Genomic DNA, 16,960 nt, shown 5'->3' with positions numbered 1-16,960 from the left:
GGCAGGAGAATGGCGTGAACCCGGAAGGCAGAGCTTGCAGTGAGCTGAGATGGCGCCACTGCACTCCAGCCTGGGCGACACAGCGAGACTCCGTCTCAAAAAAAAAAAAAAAAAAAATTCCTTAATATCATCAGATATTGCGTTCACATTTCCCTAATTGTCTAAGTTTTTTCACACTTTGAATCAGGCTACACAGGATAGAAAGCAGGTCCATGTGGTACAACTGGCTGTTAGGAATCTTTGACAGTCTGTGGGTTTCCCATTCACTTTTCCCTCTGTGAAATTTACTGAAGAAACCAGTTCATTTGTCCTATAGAGTTTCTTACAGCCTAAACTTTCTGATTGTAGACCTCTATCATTTAACGTTTCTCTAGCCTCTGTATTTCTTGTAATTTGGTGATTAAATACGGAGGTTTGGCCAAATTCAGATCAATAAAAGGCAAATATTGTCTCTCTCTCTTTTTTTCTTTTTCTTTTTTTTTTTTTTCGATGGAGTCTCACTCTGTCACTGGAGTGCAGTGGCACAATCTCGGCTCACTGCAACCTCTGCCTCCCGGGTTCGAGCGATTCTCTTGCCTCAGCCTCCTGAGTAGCTGGTACTACAGGTGTGCACAACCACACCCTGGTAATTTTTGTATTTTTAGTAAAGACAGGGTTTCACCATGTTGACCAGGACAGTCTCGATATCTTGACCTCATGATCTGCCCTCCTCGGCCTCTCAAAGTGCTGGGATTACAGGCATGAGCCACCGCGCCTGGCCAATATTTTCTCTCTTTTTGTGATGTTAGCGGCCATTTTTAATGATGACTTAGACTAATTAATTTATTAGGGTTTCCAAAATAGTGCTAGTCTCACTCTGTCATCTTTTCTTTATGAATAAGAATACATATAGAGACAGAGACTTTTATTCATCAACTGTTTTGTTACCCTGAGGTATAGTTCATATAGGAAAAGCAGGATATATACTCGACTCTTTCTGTTCATTTTCCAGGTTTTAAAATAATTTTAAACTGCAAAATAAACTCAACGAAGTCTATATGGTTAATTAGCACTCTTTCTGCATCTATGTAAATAATTAGGCCAAATCTAATGAAGAAAGACCCTTTTTGTGATGGAGAGTAACCTTTAAGATTAATATGATCAAGAGGCAGGGAGAGTGGCATTAAAACTTGTTAAAGAGCAAAAAAAAAGTCACTGGATATCCTGTCTAATGCACCCTTCAGGGTTATTTCTGCCTTACAATGTCTTTTTGCTATTTCAAAACTCTGCATACAACTGATAGTTCATCAACTGATAGTCGTATAAAACTGATAGTAGAGCAAATGATTCTTGACGATACAAATGTAAAGGAATTTTGTCTGGTAGCATGTAACTGATTATTGCCCCACTGATATTGACCACTTTTATATTTATTTGTAAATTTATTTCAGCATTCCTGATTGCTTATATGTGTGCAGTGTTTGAATTAGCCTTTCAACTGCTTGTAACTTCTTACTGATTTCCTCATTAAATAATGAGTTAGACATAGTCTTTGACACATGTCTATTTTTTTAAAAAGCTGATTCCTGGCTGGGCACAGTGGATTATGCCTGCAATCCCAGCACTTTAGGAGGTCAAGGTGGGTGGATCATGAGGTCAGGAGTTTGAGACCAGCCTGACCAACATGGTGAAAGTCCGTCTCTACTAAAAATACATAAATTAGCCGGACATGGTGCTGCGTGCCTGTAATCCCATCTACTCAGGAAGCTAAGGCAGGAGAATTGCTTGAACCCGGGAGGCAGAGGTTGCAGCGAGCTGAGATCTTCAGCCTGGGCAGCAGAGTGAAACTCCATCTCAAAAAAAAAAAAACGCTGGTTCCCTAGCATCCTCCAAAATTAACAGTATCATGAAATACTGTTTTGTCTGTTTACTGGAGAGGGGAGTGAGTTTGAGCCATTGTGAGCCAAGAACTTAAACACATTTGATACGTTTTAATCATCTGCGTCATTAGACAGAGAGAGTCTAACCAAATACTGTATATTCTCACTTACAGGGTGGGAGCTAAACTTTGGGGACACACAGACACAAAGATGGGGACAACAGGCACTAAGGACTCCAACCGGGGGTTGAGGGGAAGAGCTGAAACACCACCTACTGTGCTCACTAACTGGGTGATGGGATTATTAGAAGCCTAAACTTTAGCATCACGCAACATACTCAAGTAACAAACCTGCACATGTACCTCCTGAATCTAAAATTTAAAATAAATATAGTCATACATAACAAAAAAACTGCAAACAAAACTATAAGGTTTTACGTAACCATATTAATTTTACATCTGTATCTCCTTTCAACCATGCCAAAAACTATTCTTTTTTTTTTTTTTTTTTTTTTTTTTTTTTTTTTGAGACGGAGTCTCGCGCTGTCCCCCAGGCTAGAGTGCAGTGGCACAATCTCGGCTCACTGCAAGCTCCGACTCCCGGGTTCACGCCATTCTCCGGCCTCAGCCTCCCGATTAGCTGGGACTACAGGCGCCCGCCACTGTGCCCGGCTAATTTTTTCTATTTTTAGTAGAGACGGGGTTTCACCATGGTCTCGATCTCCTGACCTTGTGATCCGCCCGCCTCGGCCTCCCAAAGTGCTGGGATTACAGGCTTGAGCCACCGCGCCCGGCCCCAAAAACTATTCTTAATATAATTAATCTGTTGGATTTAATTTCACAATATCCACGCAAGTCTCAAAATAACAACGCCAATACAACTGCCAAAAAAAATGACTGAAAATAGTTTAAGATTTATATTTCTTTTTATTCTTACAGTACATTCTACCAGAAATAGTCAAATTATGGTGTTTTAAACTCACATGGTTCCTTTATGTGTGGTTATGCTACTGATCAGGAACCCAGGTTAGTTCCTTTTATTTCATTTTTTCTTGTTTAGGAATTGTTTCTAAAACTGAGTTTCATTTATAATTATATAAAATTATTCTAAAGTCAGGTCTATAAGTGAAGTTTCACATAAGTCTAGCCTTTATTCTGTTCCTCCACTCTATTTCCTCCCTTCTATTTTTTAATAGATAAGCATTTATTTTTTAATTTTATATTTTATCCTTCCATCTTTTTTTAATAAAACTATATAACAGCAGCATAATACATACATTTTCTTCACTTACTTTTTTTGCACTTAATATAGTGAAGATCTCGCTATAAGAACATACAAATAACCCTATTCCCTTCTACAATTGCCTAATACTTCATGGCACAGATGAATCACCATTTTTTATTATTTATTTATTTATTTAGAGATGGAGTCTCGCATTGTCACCCAGGCTGGAGTGCAATGGTGTGATCTCAGCTCACTGCACAAAGGACAATACTAAGAAATGCTTTCTGCTAATTATATCAGAAAATATATGAAAACATCTTCTAGAAAATATAAGTGACCAAAACCAATTTCAAAAGAACAAAAAAACCTGAACATAATCTTGAGAAAAATATCAGTAAAACTCTACCCACAAAAAAACAGCAGGCCCACAGCCTTTCACGGGTAGATTTGTTTCAAACTTTCGAAAACATCTAATCTTCCGATAATAGGGCAAAAGGCAAGTTCCCCAACGCATTTATAAGACCACAGGTTTTCTATTTCTTGAACAATTCAGTGCAATAGCCGTTAAGTGGGACAGAACAAGTTCCATGTCCTGGGAGAGGCCAAGGTCACCTGAGTGGGGTGAAAGCTCTAGCAACGGGAGAAGGGTGACTGCACAGACAAGCCAGTAATGTGGGACATCGCAGCCCAGGTGGGAAGCTAAGCGCACCCATGTGGGACGGAGTGGCAGCGAGGATAGTGGATTGGTTATTTACAAGGTGAATTAATCAAATAAGGAAATATGGCAAAGATAATAGGTGCTGAGTTTCTCAAACCAGAATACACACGGTGGTGCTGTATTGCAAATGGCAGTATAATGTAATCTCATAGTCTTCAGTGCTGTGTAGATGACTGATAGATAGATATCCTATAATTTCGTCACCTAGAGGGCTGGGAGCAATGATATTCCCAGTAGGCATGAGCGAACCTAGCAACCTTGTTTCTTTTTTTTTTGAGTCTCGCTCTGTCACCAGGCTGGAGGGCAGTGGCACAATCTCGGCTCACTGCAACCTCCACCTCCTAGGTTCAAGGGATTTTCCTGCCTCGGCCTCCCAAGTAGCTGGGACTACAGGCACACGCCACCTCACACCTGGAATCCCAGCACTTTGGGAGGCCGAGGCGGGAGGATCACGAGGTCAAGAGATAGAGACCATCATGGTCAGGTGGTGAAACCCTGTCTCTACTAAAAATGCAACTTTGTTTCTCAATTCCATTCTCCACAAAAAGAAACCAGAGCTCTTTAGGGAAAGGATTAATTCCAGGTCTAGGGCAGGGAGAGTTAAGACTGAACTCCTGGCCAAGCACGGTGGCTCACACCTATAATCCTAGCACTTTGGGAGGCCGAAGCGGGCGGATCACGAGGTCAGGAGATGGAGACCATCCTGGCTAACACGGTGAAATCCCCATCTCTACTAAAAACACAAAAAATTAGCTGGGTGTGGTGGTGGGCACCTGTAGTCCCAGCTACTCTGGAGGCTGAGGCAGGAGAATCGCTTGAACCCAGGAGGTGGAGATTGCAGTGAGCCGAGGTCGCACCAATCCGAGCGGAACTCCGTCTAAAAAAAAAAGACAGAACTCCCTCTCTTTTGGTGCTATCAAGTAAGGAAATGCTCAATAAATGATGTTGGGGGCATGTTAAAGATGCAAAAGCCAGCTTTAAGGGGCTCCCACTGGCCAAATCAGGGACAATTTGAGTATCGGAATATGTAATGATAATAAAAGATTAGATAATAAGTTAATGATAAGAGACCCATGGGTCTACACAAAGTCTCAAAGTATCTCCCCCCAAGTTATTTACCTTAAAGGAGAAAACTTCGCAGTGGAGGCACATGACACCTTAACCAAAGTGATCAAAGTTTCAAAATAACAGGACAAATTGAAATTTTGTGCCACCTGATAGGATCCAAAAATAACACAGCATTGCTTCTGTGATATTCTTCCCAAAGATGCATAATTCAAATCCGATCATGAAGAAACAGCAGACAAACCCCAGCTGAAGGATGTTCTACAGAAAACAGGCCTGTATTCTTCAAGTGAAGGTCATGATGGTCAAGGAAAGACTGAGGAAATATTGGATAGGAAGGAGACTAAAGAATCATAACTAAATAGTTCAGGGAACAAATTATTTTGCATTGGGCTTGCAACTTTTCTGTAAATTTAAGGTTATCTCTAAGTAAATTAGCATAACCTCAAAAATAATGATAACATATGAAAATTAAAGACTAAACCCCCTTATGTCAAAAGATGCAAAATTATATATTTTGAGCTATATGTATTTAAAAATTTTATCAACAAGTGTTTGGCTCCAAAATGCAAGAATGTTTAGATATCAGAAAACTCTATGTGTTATTATACCAAATTATATGCCCAAAAAACAAATTTACAGAGTAAATAAGAAATTTTAATCATATTAGCAGGTGAATAAAGAGCATATATAAATCTAAAGTCATTCGTAGTTTTTCTAAACATCTCTAAGCAAGCTAGGACTGAAGGGGTAAATAAATAGCTCAGTAAAAGGTATTTATAGGGGAAAAAAACTCTAACAGCAAACATCACACTCTATGGCAAAAGTTAAACATTATTTCCTTTAAAATCAAGAATAAGGAATCAGAAACATCTTTACAGCCTGCTGTAACTGCTTCTTTTCAATAAGATATTGCACTTTCAGCCAATGCAAAAAAGACTAAAAGGCTTTAAGAATCGAAAAAGAAGACACATACGATGCTAAAGAATTATAGGCTGGGCATGGTGGCTCATGCCTGTAATCCCAGCACTTGAGGAGGCCGAGGCGGGCGGATCACCTAAGGTCAGGTTCCAGACCACCCTGGCCAACGTGGCAAAACCCTGTCTCTACCAAAAGTACAAAAATTAGCCAGGTGTGGTGGCAGGTGCCTGTAATCCCAGTACTCAGGAGGCTGAGGCAGGAGAATCGCTTGAATCCAGGAGGCAGAGGTTGCAGTGAGCCAAGATAGAGTCACTGCACCCCAGCATGGGCGACAAGAGTGAGACTCTGTCTCAAAAAAAAAAAAAAAAAAAAAAAAATTAAGAATTATAGTATGGTATTTGCAGATGGATAGCAAAGAAACCAATTCAGTCCTATCCATAAACTTATCTATAGATGGGACATTGCTATAGAATACTGAGTGTCATAAATCAGTGTGAAAAGAATAAATGATGAAAAATTGGTGCTAGGCTATCCATATAGGAAAAAACACAAAAACTATTTCCATGCCTCACATCATACACAAAAGCAGATTAAAAGCATAAAATGTGCAGATCAAAACTTTGAACTTAGGGGAAAAATGCAGAAAACATCTTTACAATTTTAGGATTAGGGGAATTTTTTAAAGCACTATACACAAATGTAGCTCTTATAAACACTGATGATTGTTACACATTAAGGTCAAATGATCTGTATGACCAAAAGAAGTGAAAATGTGGGAGAAGGTATTTGCACTAGATAGATAGAGCAGACCATGGATTAACATGTAGAACATATAAAGATGTCTTACAAATCAATAGAAATGTGTCTAAGACATGAAACCTGACAGTCAAAAAGAGTGAGAGTAAAAGATAGGCAGATACTTAACATCACTAGTAAGCAACAGGTACAAGTTAATACCGTAATAAATGATTATTTCACACTACACCAAAATGGCTGAAAAGATATTGAAAAGGCCAAGTGTTCACAGTGGGTGAAGGTTGAGGGATTGGCAACAAAAACAAAACAAAACTGTGTAAAATGTTGGTAGGAGTGTAACTTGACACAAGCTCAAGAACAGTTTGGCAATAGTCCCTGATTGCTCCATTTGTTTCTGGCTGGAGAAACTCACACATGTGCCTAAAGAAGTACTGTACAATGCCTGCAAATCTCAAAGAACTGGAAAGACCTTAACTGTCTAGCCATTAAGGAATGGATAAAGTTATTTTTCCCCCATAAAAGAACAATTAAAATGAGTGAATCAGGTCTATATATATCCACATGGCTGAATCTCAAATACATAATGGTGAGTGAGAACAGCAAGTTGCATAAGGACACACGTAATACCGTTTATATAAATCATGAAAGCCCACAAAATAAAACTCTATATTGGTTATGTATCTATACATGTGTAGTAAAATTATACAGTCATACAACAGCCCGATAGCCGCAGACTTTTGTTATCTCTGGGGAGGGTGAGAAGGAAAAGATATAAGGCCTTGATGTGGCCTCTTATGTTTCATATTTTAAAATTTGAAACAAGATTATCGATGGTAAATTGTTAACACCTCTGAGAAAAGCGGAGGGAATTTTGCCTCAGATATAACCGGTGGTGACTGCAGGGTAACAATTTTTATTATACAGGTGAGAATGTGAGTATCAGAGGGCACGAGGAGGAGAAAGCTGAGTCAGGGAGGTCACAGGACCAGGAGGCAGGAAGCAATTTATACACTGAAATAAAATGCAGATCAAGAAGAAATGCCTATAAGGACCAAACATCTTCCACTGATGAAACAAAGGCAAATCCCAATTCAACAGAATGAAATAAAACCCAGCAACCTATCACATTCCTCCATACTCACTATAGACTCTTTTAAATGACATTCAGTCCAGTGTTGATGAAGTTCACTTTTTCCCCCCCGAGTGAAAAATATCTGCCTTATTTCAAGGTTAATTTGCAGCACCTCCCCCTAAAACAATTATACTTATTTACCCACTGAATAAAACGTGTTGAATCTCTGCATTAAAAACAGCATCTGCTACATGTAATGGAGGAATACAATGGGACTATGAACTCTTCTAGTTCATCTAGTCCATAAAACAAACTATTATATAGCTATAATTTTTTTTCATTTTACAGGTAAAGAAACTGAGATTCAGACAGCTTAAAACCTACCACCATATCACCATGCTGACAAGTTAGCATGAGCCGTAATTCAAATTCAGTTTGCCAGACAGCCCCAAGACCCACACCTTTTCCCTATACCTAACTCCCTACGAGGTTGATCTTATGTCCTGCTCTCACTGTTCTATGTGGGCTATACTCACCATACACTTTATACTTATTTCCCCATACAATAGAGTCAGACTAGCGGAATATACCTTTTGAACCAGTAATTGCTCTCCTAGGAATCATTTGGAAAACAAGATAAAGAAAAGTTGTATTTAAAAAGTGGCAGCTCCAGACCGAGAATAAAAAATAAAAACATTAAAGAATAACAAGCAAATTCCTCCACATCAGGGACTAAACCCATTTTACAGGTCAAGAAACATCTGCATACAAACTAAGGAACCTACGTAAATTCCTATACTAGTGACGGTGGGGCCAGGATCTGAACCCAGGCAGTCTGATTCCCAAGCAGGCATGGTTAATGGTTACGCTATTGTTTTATAAGCCTTTTTGGTATCCACAGTAGAAATATATTTTACCTCATGATCCTGTACACACACACACAAAAGTAAAACAACTTCTACAAAACAACATTGACCTCAATATGTTGCAAAAACTTTAAGACGCTGATTTCGTCATGAAATTGTCTCATGGCCCACGATTTAAAAAACACACAATGCTTCAGTGCTTCAAAAATACAGTATTTATTGTAATAACTAGAGTAGCATGTAAAAAAAACTAAGTGGAACTGCATGTTTAGCAACACAGCTGAGTAATTATGAATATAAACAATTGCTATTTGGAGAAAATACACCACGTTCATTGCTTGGAACCATGAATAATACTTACATATGTAGGAAATATAGAAAAAATAAAATAGGTTAAGGTAATAAGGATATAGGCAATTACGTTTTTATTTTTAATTTTATAAAGACTTTTATTTTTCCTTACAAACTGGGATGCTTAAGAGACCCGATAATAGCTACTTTTTTATTTTCTTGGCACCAAAGCAACTTACTTATGTGTTCCTTCTGGCATATCTGTTTCAGATCATAGTCAAGTTTTCCAATTCGTTTTACTAAGCTAGGAAAATTTTTTATACCAAAAAAAGTAAAATCAAAGCAAAACAAATGCTCCTTTGTTTATAGATGAAAATCTGGAACCAAATAACACAACATTAAAAGAACAAAACTTTGCAAACACATCCTAAAGCTACACACATTGAAACGCTACAGAAATACGCTTCCTGGGTTCGTTCTCCCTTCCCCCGCTCCTCTGCACTGTGCCTTTGGGTCTCAGACCCTTGTCCCGGGGGTCCCTCTGAATCCACCTCAGATTTCAAGAGGATGGGGCTGAGCCACTGGGCTGAGGTCTGGCCCTGTTCTCCTCATCTGCCAACGCCTCACAGTACTGCGCTGGCCAGTCCTTGGGGTCTTGATTATGGACTTTGGCCACAAACTTAAGAACTTTCATCTTGCTGGTTTCCAGGTTGGTTCGCGGGCCCCACTGGAACTCGTAGTCCACGGGGTCGGTGTGGGGTATCCGCCGGTATTCCAGGTAACGTTGTCGCACAAAGTCCTCGGTAATGAGTTTCTTTGGATCTCCGAAAATGAAATGCTTCTTGGTGGGGTAGACCCCTAAGCGCCGCAGAAAGTCCCAGACTTCAGTCTCCTTGACGGTGTTGCCCTTCATAAAGATGAGCCCCAGGACGATCATCAGGAGGCCCGTAGTGGGCGTGCCTTGGTCACCCCTCACCTCGGCATCCTCCTCCACCGGCTCCAGGGTGTTGATGAGGATGTAAGTGTTGCTCTTGGGTTCAAGTTCCACCAGCTTATAACCGAAGACGTACTGGAGGCGCTCGGCGGCCCGTTTGAGGAGGTCGGGGAAGATGTCCTTGTAGTCCCCGATGACGTGCTTCAGTATGTCGGCCCGCTTGATCGGAATCTTCTTCTGGTCCTTAATCAGTAAGAACTGCACCAGCTCGGACACTTTCAGCTCCTGCTGCTTCTGGGTCCTGGGGCCCACGGCGGGGGAGGCCTGGGACCGGCGGGCGCCCTGCGACCCCTGCGAGCCGCCCGGCCCCCGGGAAGTGCTCGGGGCCTCCTCTGCGAAGCCGTCTCTGCGGGCCCGGGCGTGTTCGCCCGCCCGCGAGGCCCCGGAGTTTCCGCCACGGCTCCAGTCGCTGTCCCTCTCGGCCTGGCCGCCAGAGCGACCCCGGTTCCTCGGTTTTTGCAACATGTCACCGGCGACGCGTACCGGTGCACACTCCGGCAAGCAAGCAGCCGCGGCTGGGATCGCGGGTCGGCGACCCGCTAAGGCCGCTGCCTGGGCGGGGCCCCAGAAGGGGCGCGCAGTGTCGGCTGAGACTGCGTGCCGCGTCATGAAGCCTGCGCCTTGCGTCACGGCGGCTGGGCGGTGCGCCTGCGCGGCTGCGGGGCTGGGGGTACCAAAAGCATCCGAGATTTCTGTGCAGCCCTGCAGGTCTGGTCGGTGAATTTCAGTATAGCGAAGTGTTGTTCTTACTAAACCATGCAAGCAGAGAACGAGAACCGAAACTCCTAAACAAGTGTGTCGCTAAATTCAGGACCAGACAGGCTCAGGCAAGTTTTACAGACGGTATTATGAGTTTCTAATTCTAAATCGGGAGCATTTGTAAATGAAAAGATCTCACAGGATGAATGTGTGAGAAAGAAAAAAAAAAAGGTGAAGAGGAAGGTACGACCGTGGAAGTAAAAGCATTTATTTCTACACAACATGTAGAAGGATATAAAAAACCCAGAGGGCTCTTAGTTTTCGTCCCTCCGCTCAATTTTATACCCTCCAACCCACTGCCCCCAGTTACTTTCTCTAATGCCCCGTGGAGTTTGTTAAAAACAAAAGTCTGCTGCAGGCTTTCCGCGCAAGCAGGACTTCGGTTTCACTATTTCCGTATGTGTATTCTCTGCATTAAACTCCTTTAGCTAGACAACTATGAGAAAACCCCACAAAATTTGTCAATATTAAGTAAATGTTTTAGCTTGGTCAAATGAGTTTATCCTTTGGAAAACAACTGCCTTCAGCTCACAGCCACAATTTTAGCAGAAATGCGTAAGAGGAATGCTGCAAACGTGCACTCTCAAGAGATTACCACTTAATTTTGGGCATCACTGATCAAGAATTGCAATAATGTGGATCTCTTAAATTTCTTAATTCATAATATATTAGCTTTGAGAAAGAAAAGAGAACACAGGGGTATTTATCCCTCATCTATGATGTGTGCAGTCTATGTATATTTTAATTGTGCAACTCAAGTAGCCAAAATGAGTCATTTCATTAACTCAAACCATCAGCAATCTGCTGCCATTACTTCTACAGATCTTAGCAAATTTGTTTCTTCTCTATTTATTGACTTGCAAAGAAGAAACTGAATTTCCCTGTGTCTTTTTAAAGCTACCCAGAAAGTGGATAAACTCTTCAAAGAACCAAATCGAGTTCCTCTTTAATGCAAATATATTCAAAGGAAAGCAATTTAGAACACATTATCTGAATAATAGCATCAAACACAACCTTATTAAAATTTTGTTAAATGTTAGTAGCATAACACATTTGTTTGTAATTCAGTAGGAAAATGCAATCTGATAATGGCACTGGAACTGCTATAGTAAATGTAAAATCATATTCCATGAACTAATGCAAGTATGCTAAAATCTGATACGCAGTGAGTAATAACTTACTGTTCCACACAAGATACAACTATATCCTCAGGCATCAAGCTTAATGACAAAGGCCTACTACGAAAAACAAATATATTATCAAGGTATTCATTTTTTTACAATGAGAAAATTCATCTGCTTCAGTTTCCTTGCAAATTAAAATTTGGACTTAGGTTCATAAAAGCTTCCTGCCATCTAGAATTCTGCAAAAGGTCCCTACCACAGGATGTGGATGGTCTACCTTGAGTCAAAAAAGTTCGGTGACCAAGATATAAGGGGAAAGTGGAAAATTAAATAAAAGCTATTGTCAACAACTGGGCTGGTTTTTCAATGCTGTTTCTTGCTAAGGTATTCACTTACGTCACCAAGCAGTCCACCAATCAGGCTACCCCCATGACTGTGAAAATCAGCAGTGTCCTCTAGCAGCACTCTTACCTAGACAGCAGACTGTCATTACTCAAAATAGAGGAGAAGAGATGCCAGTTTGTAAGTCTGAAAACATCTCTCTACGCTCTGTCCAGAGGAATGCAGGTGAGAAAATGCACCCATAAAATAAGAGTATTAGAATTAGTATTAGAATTAGTATTAGTATTAGTATTAGCGTTAGTATTAGAATGAAGTTTAGGCCCTGCATGGAGAAGTCCCACATTCTTCTGCATGGAGAAGAAGACCCACATTCCACCTTGGATTAATACTGGAAGCTATGGATGTTTGGGGAGAAACTGGTGAAAACAATACTAACATTAGTAACAATAATATAAACGACAACAGTCAATGATTATATAGTAGTTGCTGCTCCATCTCCATGTCTGCAGTTTCACTTTCTTTGGTTTCAGTTGCCTGCAGTCAACAGTCTGAAAATATTAAGATATTTTCAGAGAGAAATCACAATATAACTTATTACACTATATTATATTTTTTCTACTTTATTGTTAGTGTCAACTGAAGGATGATGAGGTTCATAAATTTGGAAAGAGCTTTATTTCTCAAAGAGGGTTGCAGTCTGCGGGGTGGCCATTCCAACAGCCTGGGAAGCAAAACCTCATGCTAGAAGCCAGAAACAGACACTTCAATGGAGGGGCAAAGGGAGCACGAATCTATGCAGAGTGGGGTGGCCAAGTATACATATTTAATAAGCTATAGGAGGAGTCATGAATATTTACGCAAGGAGAAACGTGCACATGCGCAACTGCACTTCATGCCTCTCCATGGGACCCATATTCCAAAACTGGCAGTGTTAGCATGATCCAGGGTAGGAGTTTTCGGACCCTCTGATATCAGAAGGTGAAGCAGAGGACATGAAAACCCTGACTGCATGTCTTCCATAGACTGGCCCTAACTACTCCATGGTTGGTAGTCTTTTACCAGGAAGAACTGCTGGGCAGTTGTGCCAAAACTCCAAAAGGGAGGGGCAGCATCAGGTGGCTGGTTGATACCAGCGGTGGAGTCTTGAAGGGCTGATTTCTGTTTAGCGCTTAGGGAAGAAAGCCGAATGGCATTTAGAGCGGGAGAGGGTTTCCAAGGTTATTCTGGGGTCCCCTTGGTCAAGAAGGGGTCTGTTCAGTCAGCTGGAGGGCTTAAGTTTTCATTTTTGTTTCTCATTAATTATTGTTAATCTCTACTGTGACTAATTTATAAATGAAACCTTTTTTTTTTTTTTTTTTTTTTTTGAGATGGAGTCGCACTCTTATGCCACTGCACTGGAGTGCAGTGTCACGATCTTGGCTCAGTGCAACCTCCGCTTCCCACGTTCAAGAGATCCTCCCATCTCAGCCTCCTGAGTAGCTAGGATTACAGGTGTGTACCACCATGCCTAGCTAATTTTTTTGTATTTTTAATAGAGATGGGGTTTCACCATTTTAGCCAGGCTGGTCTCGAACTCCTGACCTCAAGTGATCCATCCCTCAGCCTCCCAAAGTGCTAGGATTACAGGCGTGAGCCACCGCTCCTGGCCTAAATTAAATTTTATCATAGGTTCATGTAACGATTAATGTTGAGTGTCAACTTGATTGGATTGAAGGAAGCAAAGTATTATTCCTGGGTGTGTCTGTGAGGGTGTTGTCAAAGGAGATTAACATTTGAGTCAGTGGACTGAGAGAGGCAGACCCACCCTCAATCTGGGTGGGCACCATCTAATCAGCTGCCAGCGCGGCTAGAATAAAGCAGGCAGAAGAACGTGGAAGGACTTGACCTGCTGAGTCTTCTGGTCTTCATCTTTCTCCCATGCTGGATGCCTCCTGCCCTTGAACATCAGACTCCAAGTTCTTTGGCTTTTGGATTCTTGGACTTACACTAGTGGTTTGCCAGGGGCTCAAGGGTCTTCAGCCACAGACTGAAGGCTGCACTGTTGGACTCCCTATTTTTGAGGTTTTGGGACTCGGACTGGCTTCCTTGCTCCTCAGCTTGCAGACAGCCTATTGTTGGGGCTTCACCCTGTGATCATGTGAGTCAATACTCCTTAATAAACTCCCCTTTATATATATATCTATCCTATTAATTCTGTCCTTCTAGAGAACCCTGCCTAATACAGTATGTATCTATGTATAGGGGAAAACATTGTGTACTTAGGGTACACAATGTACCTAATTGTGTGTCCATGATTTCAGGCATCCACTGAGGGTCTTGCAACACATCCTCCACAGATAAGGGGGGACTACTAGACAAAGTGAACGGTGGGTCAGACCTTATTCCAGGTAGTTTACAGGTATGACTTCATTTAATCCCCACAACAAACCTATGAGGCATGTGCATTTATTATGTTTCTCTTCTCACAAACGGGCACAGGAGAAAATTGTGAAGTTTTGAGGGTCTACAGCAAGTAAGTGGTAGGTCTGGGATCTGAACACAGCCAATCTGCCTCCAGAGACTGAGCTTTTAACTGTATACTGATTCACAGCAAACAAAAAAGCCCTTGAAAAAGTAAGGGCTTTTGGATCAGATGAACTAACATTAGAAACCTGTATGATACTGGCAGAGCTACTGACACACCTCCACGCTTCAGTCTCCAAGTCAACAAAATGAGGCCTAATCCTGGCATCAAGATTAAGTGAGATAGATTTACCCAGTACCTAGCACAGGGCCTGGCAGGGTAGTTGGATAACAGTCTCCTTCTTTCCAGGGATTTCTGTTAAGGAAAATAGTTGAGGACTACACAAAGTTGTATATACTGCAGGGGAGACAAAACCTTCCCTCCACCCTTGAAGGGACATGTCCTGTAAAACTTAAATGAAATTTGAATGCTTTTCTCCTGTTAATCTATTTTACGTCCATTTAAGTCTCAGGTCCAGCTGGGACCCTTCGAGGGTGGGGGGTGGAGCGCTCGTTAGGGAAATGAAGACCCAAAGAAGTGGCAAAACCTAAATGCTTTTACATTTGGTTGAACAAAGAGAGGTAACTGTGGGAAAAGTAAATTATGTGGGGAGGATAAAGGGAGATAATTATTTTAACAAAGTTGTTTGTACAGAATTCACTTGGCTTTGACTCCGCATTGAGTAATGTTTCTTTCCTCTTGGTACAGTAAAGCTATTTTTCACATGAGAGTTTTTTATCTCCTGTTTTCAGGAAGAAAAGAGGGAATTCAAATGGCCTTCTTGCATCTGCTGTTTTTCAAGTGCCTTTAGCTCAAAGTAATCCTTATGCCAAAGTGGCATATTCTGGGCATATTCTGCCATCTTTCAGTAGAACGATGAGAAAGATGTTCACTGCAGCAAAACACATGTACACAAAAATCAAAAGGGCTGAAAAGAAATACATCTATCAAGGTGCTATTAAAGTTAATTTGCTTTTAAAAATCAAAATCAACCCTGATTTTCTTGCTTGGGAGATGAATGAAAAATATATTTTCAATGAAGTGTCACTTCAAAGTGACACTATGCCATAGCAGCTATGCACATTCACATGTTCAATAAATTCAGTGTGATTTGAATATGGCATTTGTGACTTTCTGTTCAGGCAGTGAAGTCACAAAGACAAGTGGTTAAAAAAGAAAAACATTTTCAAACACTTTATGTTAATGACCTTCATGCTTTTATTACTAGACCCAAAAGAAAAAATCAAAATTCTTTGAGGCAAAAGCTAAGCTAGCTAAGATTTCAAGTGCAAAGGACAAGGAAATGCCTACTACAAATTGCTCTTTAGATGTTTAGAGTAATTAAATGTTTTGTCTTTTCGATAGCAAATGCCTGCCAAGAAACTCTAATCATCTTTATTATCTACTAGATTCTCCTCTTCATTCATGGTATTTCTCGTGAATCAGAAAAACGCTTTAATTTTTCTGACAGCAACACAGTGCTAAAAGCAGGTGAGGACTTTTTAAGAAGAAAGGCAATGATCAAAGCATGCAGCCACCACATATGAGCTGTTCTCTGCCTTTTCCAGTGGAAGAAAGTGGGCCAATGTGCAGCATGTGAGCAAGGGAGCTGGGAGGCAAATACTATTTTGGTGGGTAGACAGCAGGAAAAGCGATCCAGACATCTTAATGGTTGCAATAAAGTCCCTTGTGTCCACACATTTACAACAGTTATATATATTCATTCTTAGCAAAGATCCCGCCTGCTTAGATCACATGGTAGACTACCTAATAACACTTTGTCCCTCGTAAATGTGTATTTTGATGAAGCAGCAACGGAGTTTTCCTTGGCTGGTGGAAGCGAGTGGAGAGGCGGGCCTTCATAAGATAGTGCTTTCCAAGCATTGCAGCCATTTGCCCAGAAGCCTGGTCTTAGACTCTCTTTTCAAGAAATGTGTCTTCCAGATATCCAGGGCCCTTTACTTAGGAAAATCATTAGGGCCTACTAAGTTATAAAATTACAAACATCCACGGTCTTGATAGTGGTCACTAAGATTCTCTTGTTTGCTTGGTTTCTAACCCCTCTGTTCTGTATCCTTTCCCTGTAGGAACGGCCTCTTCCCACCTTTAAGAGACCTTAGTATAGGGCTCTGCCTTCCTTTCCTGAGTGCACAGGATTCAGGCCAGACACAGTGACTGGTTCAGAAGTTCAGTCAGCATCCTTCCAGGATATTCAGATAGATATTCTCGCTCCTCTGAGCTAACAAGCTGAGGGGTGATGTAAGCCTAGCCACCTGGGCCCTTGCTTCTGAAAAACTTGCCTCAGGGCGAAGCCAACTCAAAAGAGATCTAGGACATGGGGAAACAATCTTCATGCTGCCATTTGAATCCCTGGATGCTGAGTTCAAGATCAGACTCCTGGAGATAATGAATTACTAGAGCATCTCCTTTTGCTTCATCTGCTTTGAGTTGGTTCCTGTCACTTGA

The 16,960-nt window shown here is 41.2% G+C and overlaps 2 protein-coding genes across 6 annotated transcripts in view; both read right to left on the bottom strand.

Moving 5' to 3' along the window:
* The window catches only part of ENTREP2 (endosomal transmembrane epsin interactor 2), a 446,665-nt gene that overhangs the window by 126,344 nt on the left and 303,361 nt on the right, over positions 1-16,960 (bottom strand). The gene's annotated exons all lie outside the window — the stretch shown is intronic.
* NSMCE3 (NSE3 homolog, SMC5-SMC6 complex component) lies at positions 8,682-10,345 on the bottom strand. Its single transcript, XM_005559030.4, has one exon. The coding sequence runs from the start codon at positions 10,229-10,231 to the stop codon at positions 9,332-9,334; it is 900 nt and encodes a 299-aa protein (XP_005559087.3). The 5' UTR covers positions 10,232-10,345; the 3' UTR covers positions 8,682-9,331.

This window comes from Macaca fascicularis, chromosome 7 (assembly GCF_037993035.2).
Source record: "Macaca fascicularis isolate 582-1 chromosome 7, T2T-MFA8v1.1".
Classification (NCBI taxonomy): Eukaryota; Metazoa; Chordata; class Mammalia; order Primates; family Cercopithecidae; genus Macaca; species Macaca fascicularis.
This window is presented reverse-complemented; position numbering and strand designations above follow the sequence as displayed.

Excerpts from the sequence above, each read along its gene's own strand:
- NSMCE3 (XM_005559030.4), bottom strand. The coding sequence starts at position 10,231 with ATGTTGCAAAAACCGAGGAACCGGGGTCGCTCTGGCGGCCAGGCCGAG.